We start from the raw sequence: 23,983 nt of genomic DNA, 5'->3' as shown, positions 1-23,983 counted from the left end.
CTATTTTGTTTACAAGTTGCATACCAAACTCATTACATCAACACACTCTTCCAGCCCCACACCCACAACAGCTCATGAAGCGGAGGAATAAAATATTACACAATCTGGCGGTTTCACCAATTACCTGATTTAACTTCATAAAGATAATGAATACTATAGAGAACTGAACCTAAGTACACTCACATGCTTGTGAAGTTTCTCCATTGTGTTCCAAGTCAAGCACAATACCTCGTCCCAAGTCAAACACAGATTCACTGTTTCGGTCCTAATTCACATCAATCTTGTCAAACAATTCCTGTGATTTCAAAAGTCATCCAAGAGATGCAATAGCAACAAATACACCAGATAGAGACAAGATATTGTATAAACCTTCCACGCTTAGTTCCCACTCAATACCAGGGGGGCGCAAGTCCACAAGTTCTTTCTTGAACTCATGCCGGACAAGCAGAACAGTTTTTTAACTCTGCATCTCTGTTCACAATTAAAAATATTTGTCTTCATGAAATGTATTCAGCTGATCCCCCATTTTCACAGGAACCTGTAACGTTCAATGACATCTTGTGCACTCGATGTTCCTCTGTTTAATCTGCGATTTATGAACATGACTGCCTCAGAAAGGATTGCATATCAAAATATTTTCTCATGCTGTGCAAAAAATTGTCAGCTTTCTCTATCAGGACCCAAAACGATTCTAATTGGCTACGGAGGAGGTTTGTCATCCAGAATGGCAAACAGATATAGCTTGTCTAGGAGTTTCGATCTGATTGTGGACAAACTTCTCCATGTTTGTCAAGACACATGTTGTTTGTAGACTGGGTCAGATCGGTGGTAGGAAACTGACTGGTCGAGTTGAAACACACTTTCCAGCACCAAGGCAGGAGCTACTGGCTTTCCCCATAAGTCTTCCAGCGTTTTCTGCATATTTGAGACAAAATACACCCAGGAATGTATCTAGGATTCTAAACTAACTGCCCCTGGCCATCAAACTAGGAAAAATGTTATTTTCTTTGAAAAAAGATTTTTATTTACCTTCATTTTCACAACATGTTACATGCAACAATGTATAACCAAACATTAACCATGTTAACCCCCCTTCTCTTCACCGGTCCTGTTACCATTAATTAACCCCCCTTCTCTTCACCGGTCCTGTTACCATTAATTAACCCCCCTTCTCTTCACCCGTCCTGTTACCATTAATTAACCCCCCTTCTCTTCACCCGTCCTGTTACCATTAATTAACCCCCCTTCTCTTCACCCGTCCTGTTACCATTAATTAACCCCCCTTCTCTTCACCGGTCCTGTTACCATTAATTAACCCCCCTTCTCTTCACCGGTCCTGTTACCATTAATTAACCCCCCTTCTCTTCACCCGTCCTGTTACCATTAATTAACCCCCCTTCTCTTCACCCGTCCTGTTACCATTAATTAACCCCCCTTCTCTTCACCCGTCCTGTTACCATTAATTAACCCCCCTTCTCTTCACCGGTCCTGTTACCATTAATTAACCCCCCTTCTCTTCACCCGTCCTGTTACCATTAATTAACCCCCCTTCTCTTCACCCGTCCTGTTACCATTAATTAACCCCCCTTCTCTTCACCCGTCCTGTTACCATTAATTAACCCCCCTTCTCTTCACCCGTCCTGTTACCATTAATTAACCCCCCTTCTCTTCACCCGTCCTGTTACCATTAATTAACCCCCCTTCTCTTCACCCGTCCTGTTACCATTAATTAACCCCCCTTCTCTTCACCGGTCCTGTTACCATTAATTAACCCCCCTTCTCTTCACCCGTCCTGTTACCATTAATTAACCCCCCTTCTCTTCACCCGTCCTGTTACCATTAATTAACCCCCCTTCTCTTCACCCGTCCTGTTACCATTAATTAACCCCCCTTCTCTTCACCGGTCCTGTTACCATTAATTAACCCCCCTTCTCTTCACCCGTCCTGTTACCATTAATTAACCCCCCTTCTCTTCACCCGTCCTGTTACCATTAATTAACCCCCCTTCTCTTCACCCGTCCTGTTACCATTAATTAACCCCCCTTCTCTTCACCCGTCCTGTTACCATTAATTAACCCCCCTTCTCTTCACCCGTCCTGTTACCATTAATTAACCCCCCTTCTCTTCACCGGTCCTGTTACCATTAATTAACCCCCCTTCTCTTCACCCGTCCTGTTACCATTAATTAACCCCCCTTCTCTTCACCCGTCCTGTTACCATTAATTAACCCCCCTTCTCTTCACCCGTCCTGTTACCATTAATTAACCCCCCTTCTCTTCACCCGTCCTGTTACCATTAATTAACCCCCCTTCTCTTCACCCGTCCTGTTACCATTAATTAACCCCCCTTCTCTTCACCCGTCCTGTTACCATTAATTAACCCCCCTTCTCTTCACCGGTCCTGTTACCATTAATTAACCCCCCTTCTCTTCACCCGTCCTGTTACCATTAATTAACCCCCCTTCTCTTCACCCGTCCTGTTACCATTAATTAACCCCCCTTCTCTTCACCCGTCCTGTTACCATTAATTAACCCCCCTTCTCTTCACCCGTCCTGTTACCATTAATTTTAACCTTAATAACATGATTTGAGGGGTTTAAATTACAATTTGGAAATTATTACTGATATTTGATGATGGGCTCCAATATCAGCCTCTGCAAGTCTAGATAAATCCCTGACTTGACGAAATACATTCTTATTAGTCAGTTCCTATAAAACAATCCACAGAGCTGTCACATATATTATTGTGTTTTTTCCACTTTATCATGTTTCAATCATTATTTTATTCATGTTATTTAGTACTATTTACTGTTATTAATATCTTGCTGACTAAAAGGTAAACTCATTCAGGACTTGCGCTCTAGACCATGACATAATGATGGGCTAGGGCTAGGTTGAACCCTGGTCTTTGTCATAAACACTTCAGGAAATTCTGACTACGGATTTCACCAAACATTATGGGGGTGAGTGAGTGAGTGTGTATGGTTTTATGCCGCTTTTAGCAATATTCCAGCAATATCACAGTGGGGGACACCAGAAATGGGCTTCACACATTGTACCCATGTTGGGAATCGAACCCGGGTTTTTGGCGTGACGAGCGAATGCTTTAACCACTAGGCTACCTGACCGCCCCTATTGCTTTATAAATACATTGCAAGAGGTTCCATGATATTTGATTATCTAACCAAGCAACTTTGTTTGCGTGTGTGTTTCCAGATACCTAAAAACTATTAGCAATACCCACTGGGGACTACTGTTTCTTGAACTGCTGATAACAGAGTAAGCAGGGTTTACGTTGCATTCCTGCGCTTATCGATGTTAGTGTTTACATATCGTTTGCTCAGTTTTTTAAGTAAATGATAATATGAGCTGTCTGTGAAGTTACTTTTGCTGACTTGTATTTTTAGAATCGCCTTATTTTGTGTGTATGGAGGCATAAACTGGTGTGTATGGAGGCATAAACCAGTGTGCATACTTTGCGAAAATCATACAGATTCACAGAGTGCACACTATTTATTATGTTTATACACCTTCAAACACAAAAAATATTGACGTCAATTCCTAAGTTGGTTGGTTGGTTTGTTGTTTAACGCCGCACTCAGCAATATTCCAGCTATATGACGGCAGTCTATATAGTAATCGAGTCTGGACCAGACAATCCAGTGATTGATATAATGAGCATCGATCCACGCAATTGGGATCGATGACATGTATCAACCAAGTCAGCGAGCCTGACCACCTGATCCTGTTAGTCGCCTCTTACGACAAGCATAGTCACCTTTTGTTTTACAGCAAGTATGGGTTGCTGAAGGCCAATTCTACCACTCAATCTTCACGGGTCTCAATTCCTAAGTGGTTTACTGTAGTCATATGAGCGTTCTTTAAGTAGAAATTATTTTGTTGATCACATTGATACAAAGCATTTTGAACTGCTTATGTTCAGTGACCAACTACAACAATCTTCAATACTGAAAGTGTTCCCTAATTTTTTTTAAAACAGTAAATATTTAGATGCAGCATATGCATATGTTACCATGGTAACAAAGGTATATTTACTGTTTAAAGTTGATTCCAAAATTATCCTTAGATTTCAAATAATGAGAAATGGAGAAACAAAATATAGATAAAAATTATCACTTTTTAAAACTTTGTATTAGAATAAAATATATATTTCTAGAATCTTGTAATGAGACGACGATCATTTACATGACGATGCAGTGTCGGCAGTATGGGATAGTAAGTAACGCCAGACAAATCCAGGTATACCGTCTTCTCATACAAGAATTTATTATTGTAAATCTTTTTTTCCCTTATCAAACTGAATTTGTCGGAAAAAAATCTGTAAACCGACTAAAAAAACAAGATGGCCTAAACAAATTCAGCACACGACAACTGTATGAAATAGGATAGCCACTCTTCATTGGAGGCCACAACCGGAAGAAATCAAACAGCAAATTAGGTCATTGGAGTAAGAATGGGAAGCAACTGATTGCCAGCCTGTGGTACTGGTGATGCAATGGAAATGTCAGCTACAGGTCTCCCTGCCAAAGCCAACACTCTCATAATGCTTCACAGGGAGTGTGGGCAGGAAAGGCTGCACTGTTGAGTGAAGAGGTGTGCTGATCTACCCAGACTAACATTTAGTCCATGAAATCTTATATTACACAATATTCTTCTTGACTCTAAAAATATTTTTTTTAAATTTCCAATGCTGATTTCATATAGAGCTAGCTAGAGCTGGCTAGACTTGATTTTGTATTTGTTTCTTGATTGTTTTGTTTTTTCATAAAATAAATCTATTCCACAGTCATGGTGCAGGACTATGATCTACCCTGCTAACATATTTATATATAAACAGCAATAAATATATACCAGGGTGCAGCAATAGAATCTAAGAGCTTCAGTCCACTAGTCCACACAGGAAAACCCTTGAAAAGAGCCAATTTCTGCTATTTCTTATGATACCTTAACTGTTAGGCAGTTTGGCAAGGGCTTTAGGACTAGTGCCAATTTCTAATGCTAGGGTGTAGGGGCAGTGTTGAAAGCCTTCACTGGCCAATTACCCCCATGGTTACAATATTGGAAGCCATTTCTGGTGTTCCTCATCCTGATATTGATGTGGGATTCTTGGTGAGTGGCGTGTTCCTCATCCTGACATTGATGTGGGATTCTTGGTGAGTGAGTGTTCCTCATCCTGATATTGATGTGGGATTCTTGGTGAGTGAGTGTTCCTCATCCTGATATTGATGTGGGATTCTTGGTGAGTGAGTGTTCCTCATCCTGATATTGATGTGGAATTGAGTGAGTGAGTGAGTGAGTGAGTGAGTGAGTGAGTGAGTGAGTGAGTGTGCATGGTTTACACTGCTTTTAGCAATATTCCATCAATATCATGGCGGAGACAGCAGAAATGGGCTTGACACTGTTTTCAACGTTCAGTATTACCCTAATCTAACATAATTTATACATATTACACAACAACAGTCTCTGCCAAAAGCTACCGAGTCTATTATCATGATTATAGAACTAGCCAAAACTGTATTTTGGCATTATTTTCATTATATATTAGTCTTAGTTATGGACAAGCATAATGTGTTTTTTAGGAGTGTGCAATGGTAGTTGAATACATCGGGGTATAATTTTCCCCAGGGGCGGGTAAAATTGAGATACGAATTTTTTTATTATTTCACATCAGAATGAAAAGTCAGTGACGGAAAACTCAGAATAAATTATTGACAGCCTAACCAGGTTACAAGCATCATAGTAGAAGTCTACATGTGATAACAATTACCCAAATGTTTTCAAATTCTAGTCTTCAGATATTTTAACAATAGGAAACCTGCCTCTATTTTATATCAAGAATGAAAACCCAGACATGAGTTGGCAGAGTCTTTTATACACAGGAGGTTTCCCACGCAAGGGCTCCATCAGAATTGACTACATCGTACTGAATATGCTGAATATGTAAGTGTTGTATGGATCAGTGGGTGGAGGACAACAGGCAGGGCTGTAGGAGCTTACACACATTAGAGGTAACATTTAAGAGGTGAAGGTGAAATGGGCTTCAACGTTGCGTCCAAGATTATTGCACTTATATAGCGACGTGCATGTGTGCATGCCTGCTTGTACTAGTCCGGACTGATGCCGGACTCAGTACAACAGAGGTGAGATGAAATTGGGTTTAACGTCGCATCCAAGATTATTGCACTTATATAGCGTGCGTGCGTGCGTGCGTGGCTGCGTGGCTGCATGCGTGGCTGCGTGCGTGGCTGCGTGGCTGCGTGTGTGCGTGGCTGCGTGCGTGGCTGCTTGCACTAGACCGGACTGATGCCGATTTATAGTGCTAGCACACTGAGATACCATGCCGCAGTTTAACATGAATACCCCACTCTGACACAGTATGCTGACTCCGAGCCGACCAGTCCTTGTTTTAGCCCCTTAATGCCGAGCGCCAGACAGGATAACAACAAGTATCTTTCAACGTCTTTTGGTATGAACCCAGGACCTTCTGCTCTCGGGGCGGACGCTCTTCCACTAGACCACGAGACGTCTTTTGGTATGACGCGGCCGGAAATGGACTTAAATATCTTATGCACTTATCCACAATGTGTTACTTACATATTCATAAGTGAACTATAGTAACACCCAAAGGCTGGAAGATCAAAATGTCACAGTGGAATTCCTTAGCGTCCCAGCTACCTGCAATATGGTGGGGTCGTGGTATGATACATATCCCGATATTATTGGTGTGATACATTAGTTTTATTTCATAAGTTGGTATTCTTTTTTTCCAAGGTGGATCCCAACCCTGAATTGTTTGTGTTTAAACTTCAGAGATGGAAGATGGTTGGTTGGTTGGTTTGTTGTTTAACGCTGCACTTTATGACGGCGGTCTGTAAATAATCGGGTCTGGACTAGACAATCCAGTGATTAATATCATGAGCATCGATCCACGCAATTGGGATCGATGACATGCATCAACCAAGTCAGCGAGCCTGACCACCCGATCCTGTTGGTCACCTCTTACGACAAGCATAGTCGCCTTTTACGGCAATCATGGGTTGCTGAAGACCTATTCTACCCCGGATCTTCACGGGTCTGTAATGTAATCGACTGTACATATCATGACGCAGGGGATGGAAGTTGATGTATGCCTCACATCGGGATACAATACTGTATTGCTACATAACTATCAGTCGGGCAGCCTATTGGTTAAAGCGTTCGCTCGTCACGCCGAAGACCCTGGTTTGATTCCCGACATGGGTACAATGTGTGAAGCCCATTTCTGGTGTCCCTTGATGTGATATTGCTGGAATATTGCTAAAAGCGGCGTAAAACCATACTCACTCACTCACTCACTCACTCACTCACTCACTCACTCACTCACTGTTTGGTCTGGTCCGCTCAGCTAATCCAGAGTCCACATTATAACACTAACATCTGAACATGATGCCAAGTGCAAGGTTCAGGCTTAATTAGACTCAAAAGTTTTGGGCAACTATTGATTCATGTAGACACACAAGTGGACCTGGTAGCTCAGTTGGGGATGCTACACCAACAGGCTTGACTCGGGTGCGAACCCAACCCGGGTTTGAGACCACTGGGCCACCTGTGCCCCACTCATGATTAGAAACCCTTACAGAAATATAATAATGGAGGTCTCATTTTGAGATTGCAACGCTTGGATTGAATGCACAATGCTGTGTCTGGCATAGGTGTTTATCCTCTCTTACACCTGTCTCAGTAGTCCTGCACCATGACCGTGGAATATATTTATTTTATGAAAAAATAATAATCTAGAAATGCATACAAAAGCAAGTCTAGCCAGCCCAAGCTAGCTCTATTCCACAGTCTCTGAAATCAGCATAGGGAATTTTTTTTATTTTTAGAGTCAAGAAGGATATTGTGTAATATAAGATTTCAGAGACTAAATGTTAGTCTACTGTCTCAGCAGCAGGTTTGAAAAATAACCCAAATGAGAACTGGTCAACCAGCCTTGTGATTGCTTGTAATTCCCTAGCCTTGCTCCAAGGCTGTACTGAGGATAAGTCTATGGATGTGAAGTAATTCTATCCTCCTAATAGGCAAGCCTAGATAAGCAGACAGTACATGGACACCAGACTTTTATAGGGACAATTTGTTCTTATTATTTATATAATCTAGAAATTATGATTTAAAGTAATTATTATTGCTTTAGAGACTTGTGCAAGTCTAGTAGCTCCTCAGGAGTACATGATCCTGCAGTCAGATAACAAGCCAACAGCGGAAAGTACCCATTTCATGTATCTTTGACTCCATGTGGAAAGTGTGCTGACACACTTATATCACAATACAAGCATAAGTAGGATTGTTCTCATCATGAAACATTAGATCATACATATCCTCTAGAATCCAAGTGGTACTTGTCAAAATGCACATAGCCAGCGATAAAATTTGGCACTCGTCATGTAATCCTGACCAAACTGCCCAATAGTTAAGTTATCATAAGGACTAGTCAAAATTTACCCTTTTCAAGGGCTTTGCTTTATGTTATCATTATAAGGACCAGTGGACTGAAACTTCTAGTTGCATAGCTGCATAGGCTGCCAACTCCTTTTTGGTACACAGGATTTGTGGGTCTGTTTAGAGGGTATTCGGGACTTGGCAATGTTGTACGCGGGACGCAGTGAAAACTGTATTTGGTACAGATTCAACATCTAAAAAAATAATATGTACATAAAGTTTCCTTCATATATTTTATTTTTTAAATATTGTTTCAGTAATTTAACTTAAAATTGCATCCTTTTCTCAATGCATTTGAGACGTGTATTCGGGATTTAGGGGAGGGTAATGTGTCTCAGGGCGACAAAGTTGATGGTAATCGAGATTCAGGGGAAGAGTGGGTTCAGGCAACCTCTGCACCGGGTTCAAAATTAAAGTGTGGCCTGGTGTCCTTGACGTCATAGTCCTGGAATCTCCTGAATCTTAAATTTTAACATTAGCTTTATGAGAAGTGTCATAGGACCATCGTGCGAACTTTGAACACTTAAATGTATATAAAATTTGAAAAGAAGTTCACTAATATCTGAATATTGCAGTAATCTGAATGAAATGCAAGACTCTCAGAAGACAGTAAGGATAGAAGACTACAAGTCCAGGAAAAGAATTTCTGGCACAGGTAAAGTAAAATGCAAATTGTTGTAGTACTACCTAATACAAGAAAACGTGAGTGAGTGAGTGAGTGAGTGAGTGAGTGAGTGAGTGAGTGAGTGAGTGAGTGAGTGAGTGAGTGAGTGAGTGTGCATGGTTTACACTGCTTTTAGCAATATTCCATCAATATCATGGTGGGGACAGCAGAAATGGGCTTGACACTGTTTTCAACATGCAGTATTACCCTAATCTAACACAATTTATACATATTTCACAACAACAGTCTCGGCCAATAGCTATCGAGTCTATTATCATGATTATAGAACTAGCCAAAACTGTATTTTGGCATTATTTTCATTATATATTAGTCTTAGTTTATGGACTAGTATAATTCAGGGACGGAAAACTCAGGATAAATTATTGACAGCCTAACCAGGATACAAGCATCCTAGTAGAAATCTATATGTGATAACATGTACCCAAATGTTTTCAAATTCTAGTCTTCAGATATTTTAACAATAGGAAACCTGACTGTGAGTTGGGGTTAACGCCGCTTTGAACAGTATTCCAGTTATATCACGACATGTCAGCTTTAAATCATGTTAATGTGGGAGGAAAGCCCAAAGTGATGCAGGTCTCAGATGTTTACCACTTTGGTGAAACCCACGAGCACGGTTATAGCGCTGACAAACCTAGAAACATAATTCGGGGCGGAACAGGATTCGAACCATGACCACAGGTCTCTGGCGTACCCAAGGGATGCAACTCTGCACAGCGAATTCCTCAGACGAATGCTCTCATAATCCTTTTCAAATTAACATATTTCTTATGTACATAACGTTGATAACTTAATCTTTTGTATAACATGCATTTAAAGTTCTCATTTGCGTTCTTAGCTCATACATGTAATTTTCGTGAGGTTCACCAGAGATGAAGCCCTCCACAAACACATAACTTGTGGATATCACAGGGCATAACACACATATTCAGAGAGCTATTAGCATTAACTCCTGTGAAACACAGCCATGAGTGAAACTCCCACTGAATGCATGGGAGGCCCTGGATTCAGCTTCATTTATAGTTGCAATAAAAATGTTGAGTTGGTCTGACTTTAAACAACAGCTGTAAATAAAAAGGTCAAGTACAGAACCCTGCACCTTATCTCACAAGCTGAGCAGATCTCAAAGGGATTAAAAAGAAATCTCTAATACAATAATTTTAATAAATTCAAATGCTTGCAAGGGGAAAAAAATCTTTTTTTCCCCCATGAGCTCTATTATAACCAAACCCTGTCACTAACCAAGCCTCAAGGGGAAAGATCCACAGATGTGGAAATCTGGAAATGGAAATATAATACCGCATCCATCCAGTGATTGCTGGTCAGAACGTGAGAGTTGATGGTACGTGACTTATGCCATCCCTGGGCTTTACACAATGGGACATATTCCGCCAGATGGAGCCACTAAAAGCATAACAGATTACTACTAAGTTAGTTCATGTGGCAGTACTCCCATGTGTATATCTGCCAGGGAATAACGACTGAATAACGGCAGTGGTGGAGACAACTCTATGGAATACTAGCCTTTCAAACAGCCCTGGCAGGAAGTAATAGGAGCATTATGTGTGCGGCTTGCTATGATGGGCTGTACATATCCATAAACGATAATTGAATAGCTGGTTATTTTCTTTCATATACTGAGGCTCTTGTTGCTAGGTTTGGTCATCCAGTTCATGAAATAAGATTGGACATTACTAAAGTACAACACCAGTGTATATTACCGTATTTGACGTAATAAGCACCCCGCTCTAATAAGCGCCCACGGCGACATTTGCTAATATATTGGCTAATGAACAATCCCAATTAGCACCCCTTCCGATTGATCAATGTACACAAGACTTATTTATTCGCATATAATACGCATTCGTGTGTTATATGCACCCTTAATTATGGGAATTAAATTCTGGAAAAATATATATGTCGTACAAAAACACTTCAGGCTGTCAGCATAAACCGCGAAATTTATCTTTTAACTCTGTTTTTTTTCACCAAAATAATATTCTAATAATATTCTAATAAGAGCCACCTATTTCTAATTTCTAATTTCAAGTCAAAACTGAAATCTACTGAGAATTATATTGACTTCAGGTCAAGTTTTGTTTGTTTTGTTTGTTTGTTTGTTGTTTAACACCACACTCAGCAATATTCCAGCTATATGACGGCGGTCTGTAAATAATCAATCTGGACCAGACAATCCCGTGATTGACATAATGAGCATCAATCCACGAAATTGGGATAGGATGACATGCATCAAACAAGTCAGCGAGCCTGACCAACCGATCCTGTTAATCTCATCTTATGGCAAGCATGGGTTGCTGAAGACCTGTTCTCTACCCAGATCTTCACAGGTCTCAGGTCTCAGGTCAGGTTGTTTTCAAAGTTTGCTGCAGGTGGTGATAGCCTCATAAACCTCTATGTGTCAAAAAGATATCTATCTGCATCATGTCACTCAAATAGTGAAGTGGATAGAGCATCTGCCCGGAGAGCGAAGATCAGTGGTCACATATAAAGGTGGTACTTTTTGTTACCCTGCCTGGTGCTCGGCATTAATGTGATGAAAAAGGACTGGCCAGCTGGGAGTCAGTATAAAGAGTCTAAGTGGGGTATTCATGTTAAACAGCGGCACGATATCTCAGTGGGTTAGCACATTAAATCAGCACTAGTTCGGACTAGTACAAACAGCCACACCACACGAGCATGCATGTTGCTATGTTAGTGCAATAATCTTGAACGCAATGTTAAACACCATGTCATCTTCACCTTCACCTCTGCACACATCAGACAGACTTTGCAAAGGTCACCGAGGAACATCCGTCTGACCTTGCTGAAAACACATAATATCATACCGCATGCCCTGGTTCCACATTACTGCGGCACACTCTCATACCTGCTGAAACTTTCAGGTATTTGTTCCCCAAACAGGTGATATTTCATTGTTATATACCATCTCAGATCTATAAAAAGCCCTTCAACTTTGCACAAAATATCAGCTAAATGTCAACCTTTCATAACATCTTTAGTGGCATTTAGAAGCTCTATTATCAACAGAGACAGTACTGATTTTTGGAGTACATTTTGGTGTACCAACACTCTAGCAAATGTAATGAAAGCAATGAAAAATGTAATAACTGAGCAATAAGTTATATTTATAAGTAAAACCTGTCATCATTCAATGGTTCTGTTTTTGCATATCTCTCCACTGAGAACTACTGATGTCATGGGTGTTACCGAAGATATTTACTGGTGCATTGAAGATCTTATAGTAGTCTGTCATACAGACCTGGAAACAACTATATCCAATACAGCCCATGCAAGTCTATAATATTTGACAAGTCTAAAATACTGCAGTATTTAAAAACTATAATTTAAAATTGGTGTTTTTTTCTGTAAACATGATAATATTGTTCATTTTAGAGACTAGTTTTGCAGCTCAATACGACTCAATATGAGGTAATGTATGGAAACAAAACATAACTTATAGTTTAACAACGAATCACAATAGTCATGTACTATATACAGTGAAACACTGGTTACCTGTACCGTAGTGTTTCCCATAAAACTGTCTGTATTAACGAAATTTTCAGATTAAAGAATCTTGGGTCTTGAGTGCAGCAATATTCCAGCTATATGACAGTGGACTGTAAATAATCAAGTCTGGACGGGACAATCCAGTGATTGACATCATGAGCACTGATCTATGAAATTGGGATACAAAGACATGCATCAACCAGTCAGTGAGTCTGACCACCCTATCCCGTTAGTCACCTCTTCTGATAAGCATGGGATTCTGAAAACCAATTCTAACCCAGATATTCACATCGGCTTTGGTACTGGGGAATCTCAATTTGAATGCATTGAATATTCCCAGCTATAATTGTCCGAAAAGGTGAGTTTTGGACGAACAGAGTCCCGTCTAACAGGATTATGCTGATACCCTTGGGACCTTCAGAGTGTTAAAACACTTCATTGAGGAAATATCCAGTGATTGACATCATGAGCATCAATCTAAAAATTGGGATACAATGACATGCACCAACTCAAATTAGCTCATAAATGCAGGACTCACAGTACAAGCTGTTCGTATCCACTAGGGCTGTTACGATTCACTCGAATATTCGGTGAATCGAACCGTATCCATTCATGAATTGAATTCGTTATTTGTAGCCACTAGAATCGAATATTTATGAATATGTAAGCATATGCATTTACATAAAAAAACTACCCATAAGAACATATTTTATGCTTAGATTTCTTCATAAGACAACACTCTTATAGTCTACTATTTAATTTGACAGTATTGTGGTCACTGGTCATTGTTGCATTTGAGCAGATACTAGTACCTGGATAAATGCAGTACATAAATGAATAATATATTTAATAATATACTTAAAATTAACAAACCATGTCAAATAATTAATGTTGTTATTGCCTCACTGAACATGCTGAATATGACAAATGATACATCAACTGCTGACTTGTTATTTTATTCGTGAATTATTACTGCATTCATTACCATGGTTACCCTATATTCATGATACAAATAGTATTCGCCTCATAGTGTATTCGTTGCAGCCCTACTATCCACTATAAAATATAATCATTTCTGTCCACATGTTCAGATAGATGACTATTGGCTATATCTTACATTCCTACAAACACAGATGCCAGTCTGATGAGGAGGGAGTTCACCAGTTATATCACATACACTGTACAAGTATAAATGCTCCTCCAGCGCTGATGGAGCTAAAGGCCCCAAGTTCAACAAACAACATTTGTAATATGAATAAATGGAACATTCTCTCTCAAACAAATACCCACATGCCATACCAGTTTCTCGTTTATTCCATTTTATCAACCAACAACCACATGCCGTATAAATGTCCCTTTTATCATGTGAATGCATCCATGCTTGTTTACCTTTGCAATTTTCTCCATGGGGTAGGGCAACATGAGGCTGTTGAGGACTTCCTGTATGGGCTGCGGCATCATATTGGAGATGCGACGGAAGCGACTGTTGCTCCGATGACGACGTGTCGAACACCTCTTGCACAACAGAGTGTGACTCATTCCATCGGTCACATGTCCCCAAACACAATTCCAAGTGGAATAGAAATACAATCCTCCAAATATCTCGGTCAAAGACGCTGAACTTCACAATCTTGAATATTGTTCCAAATAAGCTTAGTTCTTATAGCCTCTCTGCATAAAAAATATTCAGTTTGATAATTTGCAAATTATAAGTTAAATAATGTTTTTTACATTTGATTCCATAACATGAATTTTTGAAGAACCTTTAAGACAATGAACACGTACAGTTTCATAGAACAAGCCAATTTCTAAAGAATACACAATGCCATTTAGAAAGTGGTCAAATGTAACAATTGTTATTTTTGGGATAACTCTTTCTCATTTGGGATAACACTTTCTTTGTGGAAGCCTCGGTGGCTGAGTGGGTTAGATCGCTGACTTTGTGTGTTGGCGATTAGGTGCCTCACTCTGGCAAGTGTGGGTTCGAATCCCGAACTGGACTCCACCCAAAAAAGAACGAGAATCTGTACTTTACTTAGAAAGTGTTATCCCAAATATAACATTTGTTAAATTTCTGAAGAGTATTCATCATTAATCATCAACTAGAATTTTAATAAAAAATGTCATCGCACATTCCATGCAAAATTGCATACTATCATAGTTTGCATTCTCAAAATAGCAAAGAAGTTAAAAGTTACGACTGTACCAATCTGTGCCAGGGTCTCGGAGCATACATAGTGACATGTAATCAAATATCTAACACCCGATCATAACGCAGTAGTTTATGTCTCTAACATGATGACGACAATCAGTCTTCATTAGGCCAGTGACAGAAATTCTCTTGGGCTGCTACTGGCAAATATCAACAAATGTTCATTAGGAAACAAGGCATAATCATATCCTGCACTAGTACACATGAGCCAGTGATGTATGATGTTGGATATTATTATTACCAAGGAGTCTTTGAAATAGGGGAGGTGAAAAGGGGTTTGTGTGTGTGTGTGTGTGTGTGTGTGTGTGTGTGTGTGTGTGTGTGTGTGTGTGTGTGTGTGTGTGTGTGTGTGTGTGTCTGTGTGACTGTGTGTGTGTGTGTCTGTGTGTGTGTGTGTCTGTGTGTGTGAGCGTGTGTCTGTGTGTGTGCGATATATATATTATCGACATAATACACCAGGAAATTGAAGCACCCTTACTATATTTCTATAAATCAATGTAATAATCAACCGCAACATTGTATCTTTGAACAAAAAGCGACATTTTCAATTGTCCTACTGAAACTGAAACCGATTACTAGTATCTAATGACATGTTCTGTAAGTGTCAGTAGTTATTTGACTACCCTTTCAGTTGATTCCTTCCCTTCTTTGAAGTTTAGACATGTATCCCGATAAGATCAATGCCATATGATGTTTGTTTTTTCGTTTGTTGTTTAACACTGCACTCAGCAATATTCCAGCTATATGACAACGGTCTGTAAATAACTGAGTCTGGACCTGACAATCCAATGATTGACATCATGAGCATCGATCTACGCAATTAAGATATGATGACATGCATCAACCAAGTCAGCGAGTGTGGGCACCCGATCCCGTTAGTCCTGAATGACTGCATGACAATTCCTGCCCATGGAACCAAGAAACCAGCGGGTGACACCTTGCAGAATGGCAGCCTGTTTATAAGCTCAGTGTTAGAAAATAGGCACTAGTCCTGTAGTCCTTGCCAAACTGCCCAATAGTTAAGGTATCATAAGCACCAGTAGACATTTCCCCTTTTTAAGGGGTTTACTATATGTTATCATCATAAGGAATAGTGGACTAAAACTGTTAGTTTTTATCAGTGTAGTTGTATCCACACTTGCTCCATAGCTTATAATGTTACAATGTTTGCATTTCTATGTTCATTGAAATATCCTTGCAGTGAGTGAGTGAGTATGGTTTTACGACGCTTTTAGCAATATTCCAGCAATATCATGGTGGGGGACACCAGAAATGGGCTTCACACATTGTACCCATATCGGGAATCGAACCCGGGTCTTCGGCATGACGAGCGAAAGCTTTAACCACTAGGCTACCCGCCCGCCCCAAATATCCTTGCAAGAGGCAAAGACAATTTCTGACCCAGTAAAGTACTGCTTGGTGTTCAGAGGTAGAAACAAACATTTTTAGTCGGCTAGTCCTTATAATGATACAGTATCAAACCCTTATAAATAGCCAATTTCTACTACAACCATAACTATTGGGCAGTTTGGCAAGGACTACAGGAAGAGTGCCAATTTCTAAAGCTGGTGTCGATATCACATGAGTCTATGACAACACCCTCCAATATGACGCCATGATAAGTGCTACTCACTTAACCTCTTCAGACATCAAGCATGCCTTGCTCTATAATCACTCCGCTTCAAGCACGCCATTGTTTACTTCTACATAGACGTGTGCATGATGTAGATATGAGCCATTTAATAAACTGTGTAATATAACATGTGCCAAATAGTTCTGGTTCTTATAATAGATTCATTTATGGAATAGTTGGAGCTTAGTTAAGAATTGACTTCAATATTTTTTCCATTTATGGAAGTGAGTAAGTGAGTGAGTTTAGTTTAACGCCGCTTTTAACAGTTTTCCAGTTATATCACGGCGTGTCAGCTTAATGTGGGAGGAAAGCCCGAAGTGATGCAGGTCTCAGACGTTTACCACTTCGGTGAAACCCACGAGCATGGGTATGGTGCTGACAAACCTAGAAACATAATCGGGGCGAACCGGGATTCGAACCCACAATCATAGGTTTCTGGCGTGCCCAAAGGGACGCAACTCTGCACAGCGAATCGTGGCGCCTTAGACGACTGGGCCACCCGTGCCCCCCCATTTATGGAAGAATAAATATAAAACTGGTGGACACACTGTGTAAATATGCGTAACAGATTTACACAAAGGGGGCACACTTGTCTTAAGTTTATGACTCCATAAACACCAAATCGTAAATAAATATGTCAACAATAGCAACTTCAAACACTAACTTATTTCATGATTAGCACAACAATAACTGTAGGGAACAATACGAAACCAGTGACATTATTCAGCACAATAATACAACTCAAATACTGCCCTTATTATTATCAGCCAATCAGGAAACAGCAGTCCATCAGAAGGTGTGGCCTGTTGTTGTTTTGGTTAATGGGAACAAACGGGGAAAAATTGCTTGGTTATCCAATCAAATGCCAGGGAATCACTTGCAATATATAGTGTTTATTTCACCTTGATGTCAAGAGGCTGATTCACCTGAACATTGAATATGTTGAAGGTTCAAATAACCAGTTACCTGGGGCCCTATTTTCAATATGTATTACTCAGAAATGTAGGGTCATATGTGTTTTCAGGTATTGAAATAGTGTGTTTCTTGTAATCTTGTGCTTTATTTTTTTTGTATTAACACTAATGTTTGATGGTTTGGAGACCAAAAGTTGGTCTGGAGACAGAATTAACAATATTGCTAGACACACAGCTAGTAAGCCATGTTGCCAGAAGACTGATTGTGTCATGTGTACCGAGGGGATTTGATCCTGAATTGGATAATTATTATCTTGATAAAACAATTATACATGGTGTCTGACTTTATTGCAATATGTTGGGAAGTCAACCTGTCTGAGACAAGTACAAATGAGGCAGGACTAGTGATATTTCCTTGTGGTTTCCCATGCTGCTTATGACATCTACAGACTTAAGTGAATACAAAAAAATGTATGTCAAACCCAGGTAATAGTTCATGTTAAGTCTAGCTAGATGAAAATATTACTTCAAACTCCCTACCTACAAACATTCAAGAGAGCAATCATGATAAAAGTGTCTTACAGACTTTTCTTATGGAGCTGTAAATAAATTTTAACTTATAGAAACTGTAAAGTGTTTCTCTGCTTCCTGGAAAGTCTCTACATTGAGGTAGTGAAGAATTCTGACAGACCAAGGCAAACCCAGCCAAGCAGGATTCCTAAATGGTATGGATAAGCTGTTCCTATTACCTCTAGGAATGTCAGTGCCAACACAGGGGTATTTGTGTAGCACCTACGGAGAACTATAACACTCAACACAAACAAACATATTGTTTCCTGTTGGGGTTCTTACTTCTCTCTATACTTGTAAAACAAATATGTAACTACCGAATTAATTCTACATTTCATTTTATCTGTCTGGATTTTCTGGATCGGCAAGTCAGACATCAGCTTGTTTCACTGTCCCAGAACTAGGGCTAGGACGGGTCACTTGGGTACTCGGGTCGGGTGGGTCCTGAGTAGAACCTGGGTACCCACAGAACTACTACCTGTACCCGTGGTAGGTAATGTGATATATTGCTTAATGACAATAATAATAAAATTCCATGGTTACACAAGTGCAAGTTGCATTTCTTTCTGACTATGTGCACATTACTCCTGAATTAATATGTTTGAGTAAGGACAAACCTTTGACTGTAAACTTAAGTGTATGCACAATCAGATCGTAACCGGGTAGGGTCGGGTACTAGGGGGCCGGGTACCCGGGCAGTAAATTTGGACTCGTCCCAGCCCTACCCTGAACCATATTATATTGCCTTCCGCCCTGCCCTTACTGGGGCTAAAGCTCTACATAAAGCAAGTCTAGATTTTCCACAGGTCTACTGGGGCTCCTTTTCAATTTAAATGTAGTTGCTTGTTTCTATCAAAATTATATATTTTTAGAGACTTTATAGATAACATGGAATTGTTGTACTGTTCAACTGTAAAACTCAATCACATCAAATATTAATTGATTTGACTAATTTTTGCGTAGAACAGTTATTCTCTTCTTTTATTATTTGTCAGAGGTGTAACCATATGGTTGGGTCGCAATACGGTACATATCCTGACACTATGGGTGCGATATGACTCATATCCCTATACATGATACAACCATTAGAAACAGTCAATTCAAAGTGATTGTAAAAAAAATATTTTGTTTTCATAAATTTCTAAAGTATCCCTTCATTCGGCTGAAATCAAAACATTGGTTATTTACCATTTTCTCAATCTGTTTGAAACCTCTAAACTGAAAACAAACCTAAGTTTATCTCCTAATTTGATACCTTTGATGGAACAGTCAGAATGCAGGATTCTAAAATGTCATATGTCATTGTAGAATAATGCATAACCTTTACAGAGCCAGTTTGTAGATATCAGTTCACTTATATGTCAGTTATAAGTGAGCAGGGACTATCCTGGCATACAAATATTACATAATACATGATTAACTACTTTTTTATAGACATGCTCCGAATTGTAACAAGAGTCTAAATAGTTAAGAACTGTTTAGGAAAGTTGATGATAATACAGAATTCGAGAAGTAGAAGCCATAAAATCTGGGCTAGAACTTTTAACATTTAAATGTTGCAAGATTGGATTAGCACTTTAACAAGATTGGATTAACATTTTAACATAAGAGTTCAGTCTGGTCCACAAACCCTTTAGCATGTTGAGTCTACCAGACTGAACTTGGCTCTTAGCATCATGTTGAGAACATCTTACTGTTGTCATATGGATATTATTAGCTGGGCTTACAAGATCAAACAGAGGTTTACTAGACTGGGACTGGGGCTTCAGGCTTGTGGCTAAAGTGGCAGACTGTTACATAATCAGTTTAAATATTCTGACAGAAATACTCTCCATTCACATTAAATACATTTTAAGGACCACAATAAAGATCTCAGACTTCTAAAATCAAGTCACATTTACCAAAGGTGAAATATTTGACTTTTCCAAGGAGAGGCAAGAAGCCATGAAATCACTTGGCTCTGCTACAGTTTTGTCCACCTGTTGGCCTCCCTTATCCACCTCAGTGAAAGCGGTTACTGCGTGTTAACCAACTGACATCACCACATACTATTGGGTGATGGTTAAAGTGGATATCCAGTTTTATTCCCTACTTATTGAGCCAATACTTGGTGGTCCTTGCTGGAATATTGCTTGGAGGTGCTTATGTTTATATTGTGTCAATAGTTCAATATTCACTAGTGTGAAGTGAGCTGTAGGGTAAACAGTCTGTATTTGGAGACCCTGGATGAACCTTCTGTTTACTTAACAGGAAGTATGTTGTACAATTTCAGACCTTACATCAGCAAAAACAGATGTATTCTCATTTGATGGATTTAGGGGATAGTCAACGCTTTCAGTGAGCGTATGTGTGTATTAACCATGTTAACAAGTGATTTGTAAATTGTATATTTTTCATATGATCAGTGAGCAATAATATTGTGATATTTACATGATCTAGTGGTAGTTCACTAGAGGTATAACAAAACAGTGGTTTGCGATACAATACGTATACCGATACTGTGGGTGGGATACGATTTGTATCCCGATAAAGTACTCATAATTCATAACTTGATATTCTCTCTTTTTGCAAGTGAATCACACCCTGGATTTTTTTTCTTAAATTCAAGAGACCAAAGAAGGGATATTCTAGGGCAGAAACATATAATAGGCTAGAGGGCACTGTGAATGTTGTGCTATTTATAGCAAACCAGGAAAGCTAGAGAATCTGCCAAGCTGGTTGTTGCTAGTTATTATTCACATGTTTTTACACCAAAATAACTTGTAACGTATCATATATATCGCGATACAGGGGTTGTAAATTGATATATTGTATTGTGGGTCTCATACCGGGATACAATACTGTATCGCCGTATCGATACACAACCATAATTCATATTTAGCAGGGATTATTACATACACATGTCTGCATCCACACAAATCAACTAATCCCCATTCGGAATGCAAGTTTTGTAACAACCCCTACATCCTGACCATAACTGTCCCTCTCGCCTGGCTAGTGGCACAAGGCCAATCTCACAGGCTGATCTAAGCTGGTATTGATCAACAAGCCTCTGTAGCTATGTATAGCAGCCAGATCATTGTGCAACAGTATGTAACTAGCATGATGTACCCAAGAGAGGCATAAGGATAGCCCACCTCCTTTACATTAAGACACACATGTGCAAGAGAGCGATATGATGATGTTATAGTGTATGAAAAATAGGGATCAGTGTCCGAAATAACTGAATTATTTCAAACACTGGTATGCATGGTCAGGATGCCATCGTATCGCGATGTCAATGATTTTTTAACGTCAGTGCTGTATCGATGTAAATAACTTAGTGCCACAGAATCATTTAAATTTAACATTGCCATGGTTGAGATGGAAAAGGAAGAGGCAGAAAATTCAATTTTAAACTATGGATCAGTCTTGTTCATGTTTACCATTATATTGATTAATTGCTGTTTGACATAGGTAAATTATATCCGTACACATTCAGAAAACGTAATTTATTATTATTTGATATATCATGATAATTTTCAGCATGTTGAGGTGACATATCAATACAAACATATCCAGTCAATAACAGCCTGAATGAAAGGTCACAGATATTTACAGTTGATGGTGGATACGAGATTACATGTCACTGATTAGTAAGACTTTAAAAGCTTACAAGAAGGATTTAACTGGAATGTTCTGGGAAGGAAAATATGTCCAGCAATTCAATTCAGTGTGCAAAGCACAATGCTCCCTCAGAATCACAAAGGTCAAAACTGAAAATAAAACCAGAACGTTGACATACTCATCATAACAATCCCATATGTACCATGGTCTTGTTTCTAGTAACCCTAAGTGTATTCTTGGTTTGTGAATTCTGAAATACATTCACTGTCTAGCGTTAAAAAACAAGGGACCCTGGTTCCTTCACCGGTTGCTCTCATAGTATTTGAATCAAAGAACCACTATATTTTTACCCGTAAACTATGACAAGGGCCCCTGATTTAATTTTATACACTATCAACATGGTCAATTTAACAACACAATCTACTTCGTGTTTTTGTATAACCAGTGTGTTTGTATCCATATTTATCACAGTATATGTCCAAAGAGCAAGACAATTAACCCAGTTACTGATAAACACATCAACAATAACGTGATCAACAAGTCTCCTCAAGCAGCCACTAAATCTGGTAATTCCTGTCCCAAACTCTCCCATCTTTCTCAGTTAACTGTAGATGATGAAGCAGAGGTATAGAGGTCAAAACTCTGAGGATGCATTATTTATATCCCCTACCGATAAAAATACACATGGCAGAGATGGTGAACCATAACAAGACTAGCTCATCAACAAACTAATATAAACCATCAAATAAGACACCATGAATTTGAACACTGGCTCCTGGCACAGATAGGGACTGTCATAATTTGAACGTTTTCTATTTGTTTAAACCTATACACATAGGTCGTGAAAATACCCACACAACTTTCTCAAGTAAATCCACACAGCTTCTCAGCTATCCATGAAGTTCACATTCCTGCTCCAGTTTCCACAAGTAAATCCATACATCAGATCACAGGACACAGGAACGGATGACTTTCCTACACAGGCAGGATGGAGGAGAGGCCATCACAACTCACCGAGATCCTCCCCACACAAACAAGTGACGCAGAAACCAACCCCAGCATCATCACTACATCACTCCCAGCCCAGACGAGTTGAGTTGAGTTGTGTAGATCGGAAACACTATCTACGTAACATTCCACCAGTGCTACAGGCTTGCAGTCTCCACAACAAGCAGAGCTGGGCCGCAGTGTCGATCTTCCTATTATATCATTACAGTCTTGCTGGGGCTGTTGTTATCCTGCTGGTCAGTTCCAGGTCTAAACCTCACCATGGGCAGAGCTGAAGACAATCCAAATTAGGTTTTCCACTTCCTGAATTGAGAATGCTGACCTTGCAGATTCTCACCGTGTCTGTTCAAATGCTGGTCAGCTGGTGAATAGACTGTGCAAAGTTGATGATAACTCAATTCAGTTTAACCTCAGCTTCGGATGCTTCCACACTGCAGTGTTGGGGATATTGGGAAGCTTGTCACTCCAGCATTTTGATCCTAGACACAGATAACACTGGAATAAACATAGGAGACTTCCCCACTTCTTGACAAATTGTCCTTCAGTACTGATGGGTCCGAGGAATGAGGCAGCTGATCAGCTTCATGTCATGGGTGATTAGTCTGAGTGGCACTCCCCCCTCATTTCATGTTCTGATTAAGGGTCAGGTTAAAGTGTCCCGCTCAATGCATTTATTTAGCTAGGGTCTCCCCGCTCCAAGCTTTAAAATCTATAACTTAAACAATGTCTGGTGTTATTCACGCTAGACCTCAGCTATTCCTGGCAATGGCTGGCCTATGTTCTCCCATTCTCATTTCACTTCCCTCACATCTGTCTCATATGGCTTCCACACGATATGAAGTTTCATCAAATGGTAACATTAGAACTTGCATCACACTTGTTATTGGAGTCAGGTCAGTGAAATAGGCTAATTCAACAGAAGAGTGAGTGAGTGAGAATGGTTTTATGCCGCTTTTAGCAATGTTCCAGCAATATCACAGCAGGGGACACCAGAAATGGGCTTTACACACTGTACCCATGTCGGGAATCGAACCCGGGTCTTCGGCGTGATGAGCGAACGCTTTAACTACTAGGCTATCCGAGTGAGTGAGTGAGTGAGTGAGTGAGTGAGTGAGTGAGTGAGTGAGTGATATTATGACACTTTTAGCAATATCGCAGCAAGAGACGCTAGAACATGTAGAATGGGGTTAACACAATATACCCATGTGGGGTAGTCTGTCATTTTGACAGACACTGAAACAAATACATCCAATACAGACCTACAATAAAAACATCCATCCATAGGCATCCATACTCCAGACAATATAATGTCAGTTGTCTAGCACATAT

General features: G+C 39.7%; 1 protein-coding gene across 3 annotated transcripts in view; it reads right to left on the bottom strand.

Moving 5' to 3' along the window:
- Positions 1 to 23,983, bottom strand: part of LOC124140427 (nostrin-like) — a 97,867-nt gene that overhangs the window by 55,390 nt on the left and 18,494 nt on the right. Inside the window, exons 1-2 of one of the 3 annotated variants that reach the window (XM_046507974.2) lie at positions 22,502 to 23,070; positions 14,101 to 14,382 (exon numbers count right to left, since the gene is read on the bottom strand). The exons of 1 other annotated variant lie outside the window; for it this stretch is intronic. In XM_046507974.2, coding sequence (XP_046363930.1) covers positions 14,101 to 14,250 — 150 coding nt within the window. In that variant the 5' untranslated portion in view covers positions 14,251 to 14,382; positions 22,502 to 23,070. Of the gene's footprint in view, positions 1 to 183; positions 220 to 14,100; positions 14,383 to 22,501; positions 23,071 to 23,983 lie in introns of those variants that run through there. One more of the 3 variants, XM_048381234.1, reaches the window with a different exon arrangement.

Source organism: Haliotis rufescens, unplaced genomic scaffold (assembly GCF_023055435.1).
Source record: "Haliotis rufescens isolate VD_foot unplaced genomic scaffold, xgHalRufe1.0.p SCAF_37, whole genome shotgun sequence".
Lineage (NCBI taxonomy): Eukaryota > Metazoa > Mollusca > Gastropoda > Lepetellida > Haliotidae > Haliotis > Haliotis rufescens.
Note: the sequence above shows the minus strand (reverse complement) of the source record. Positions and strands in the feature narration are given on the sequence as shown.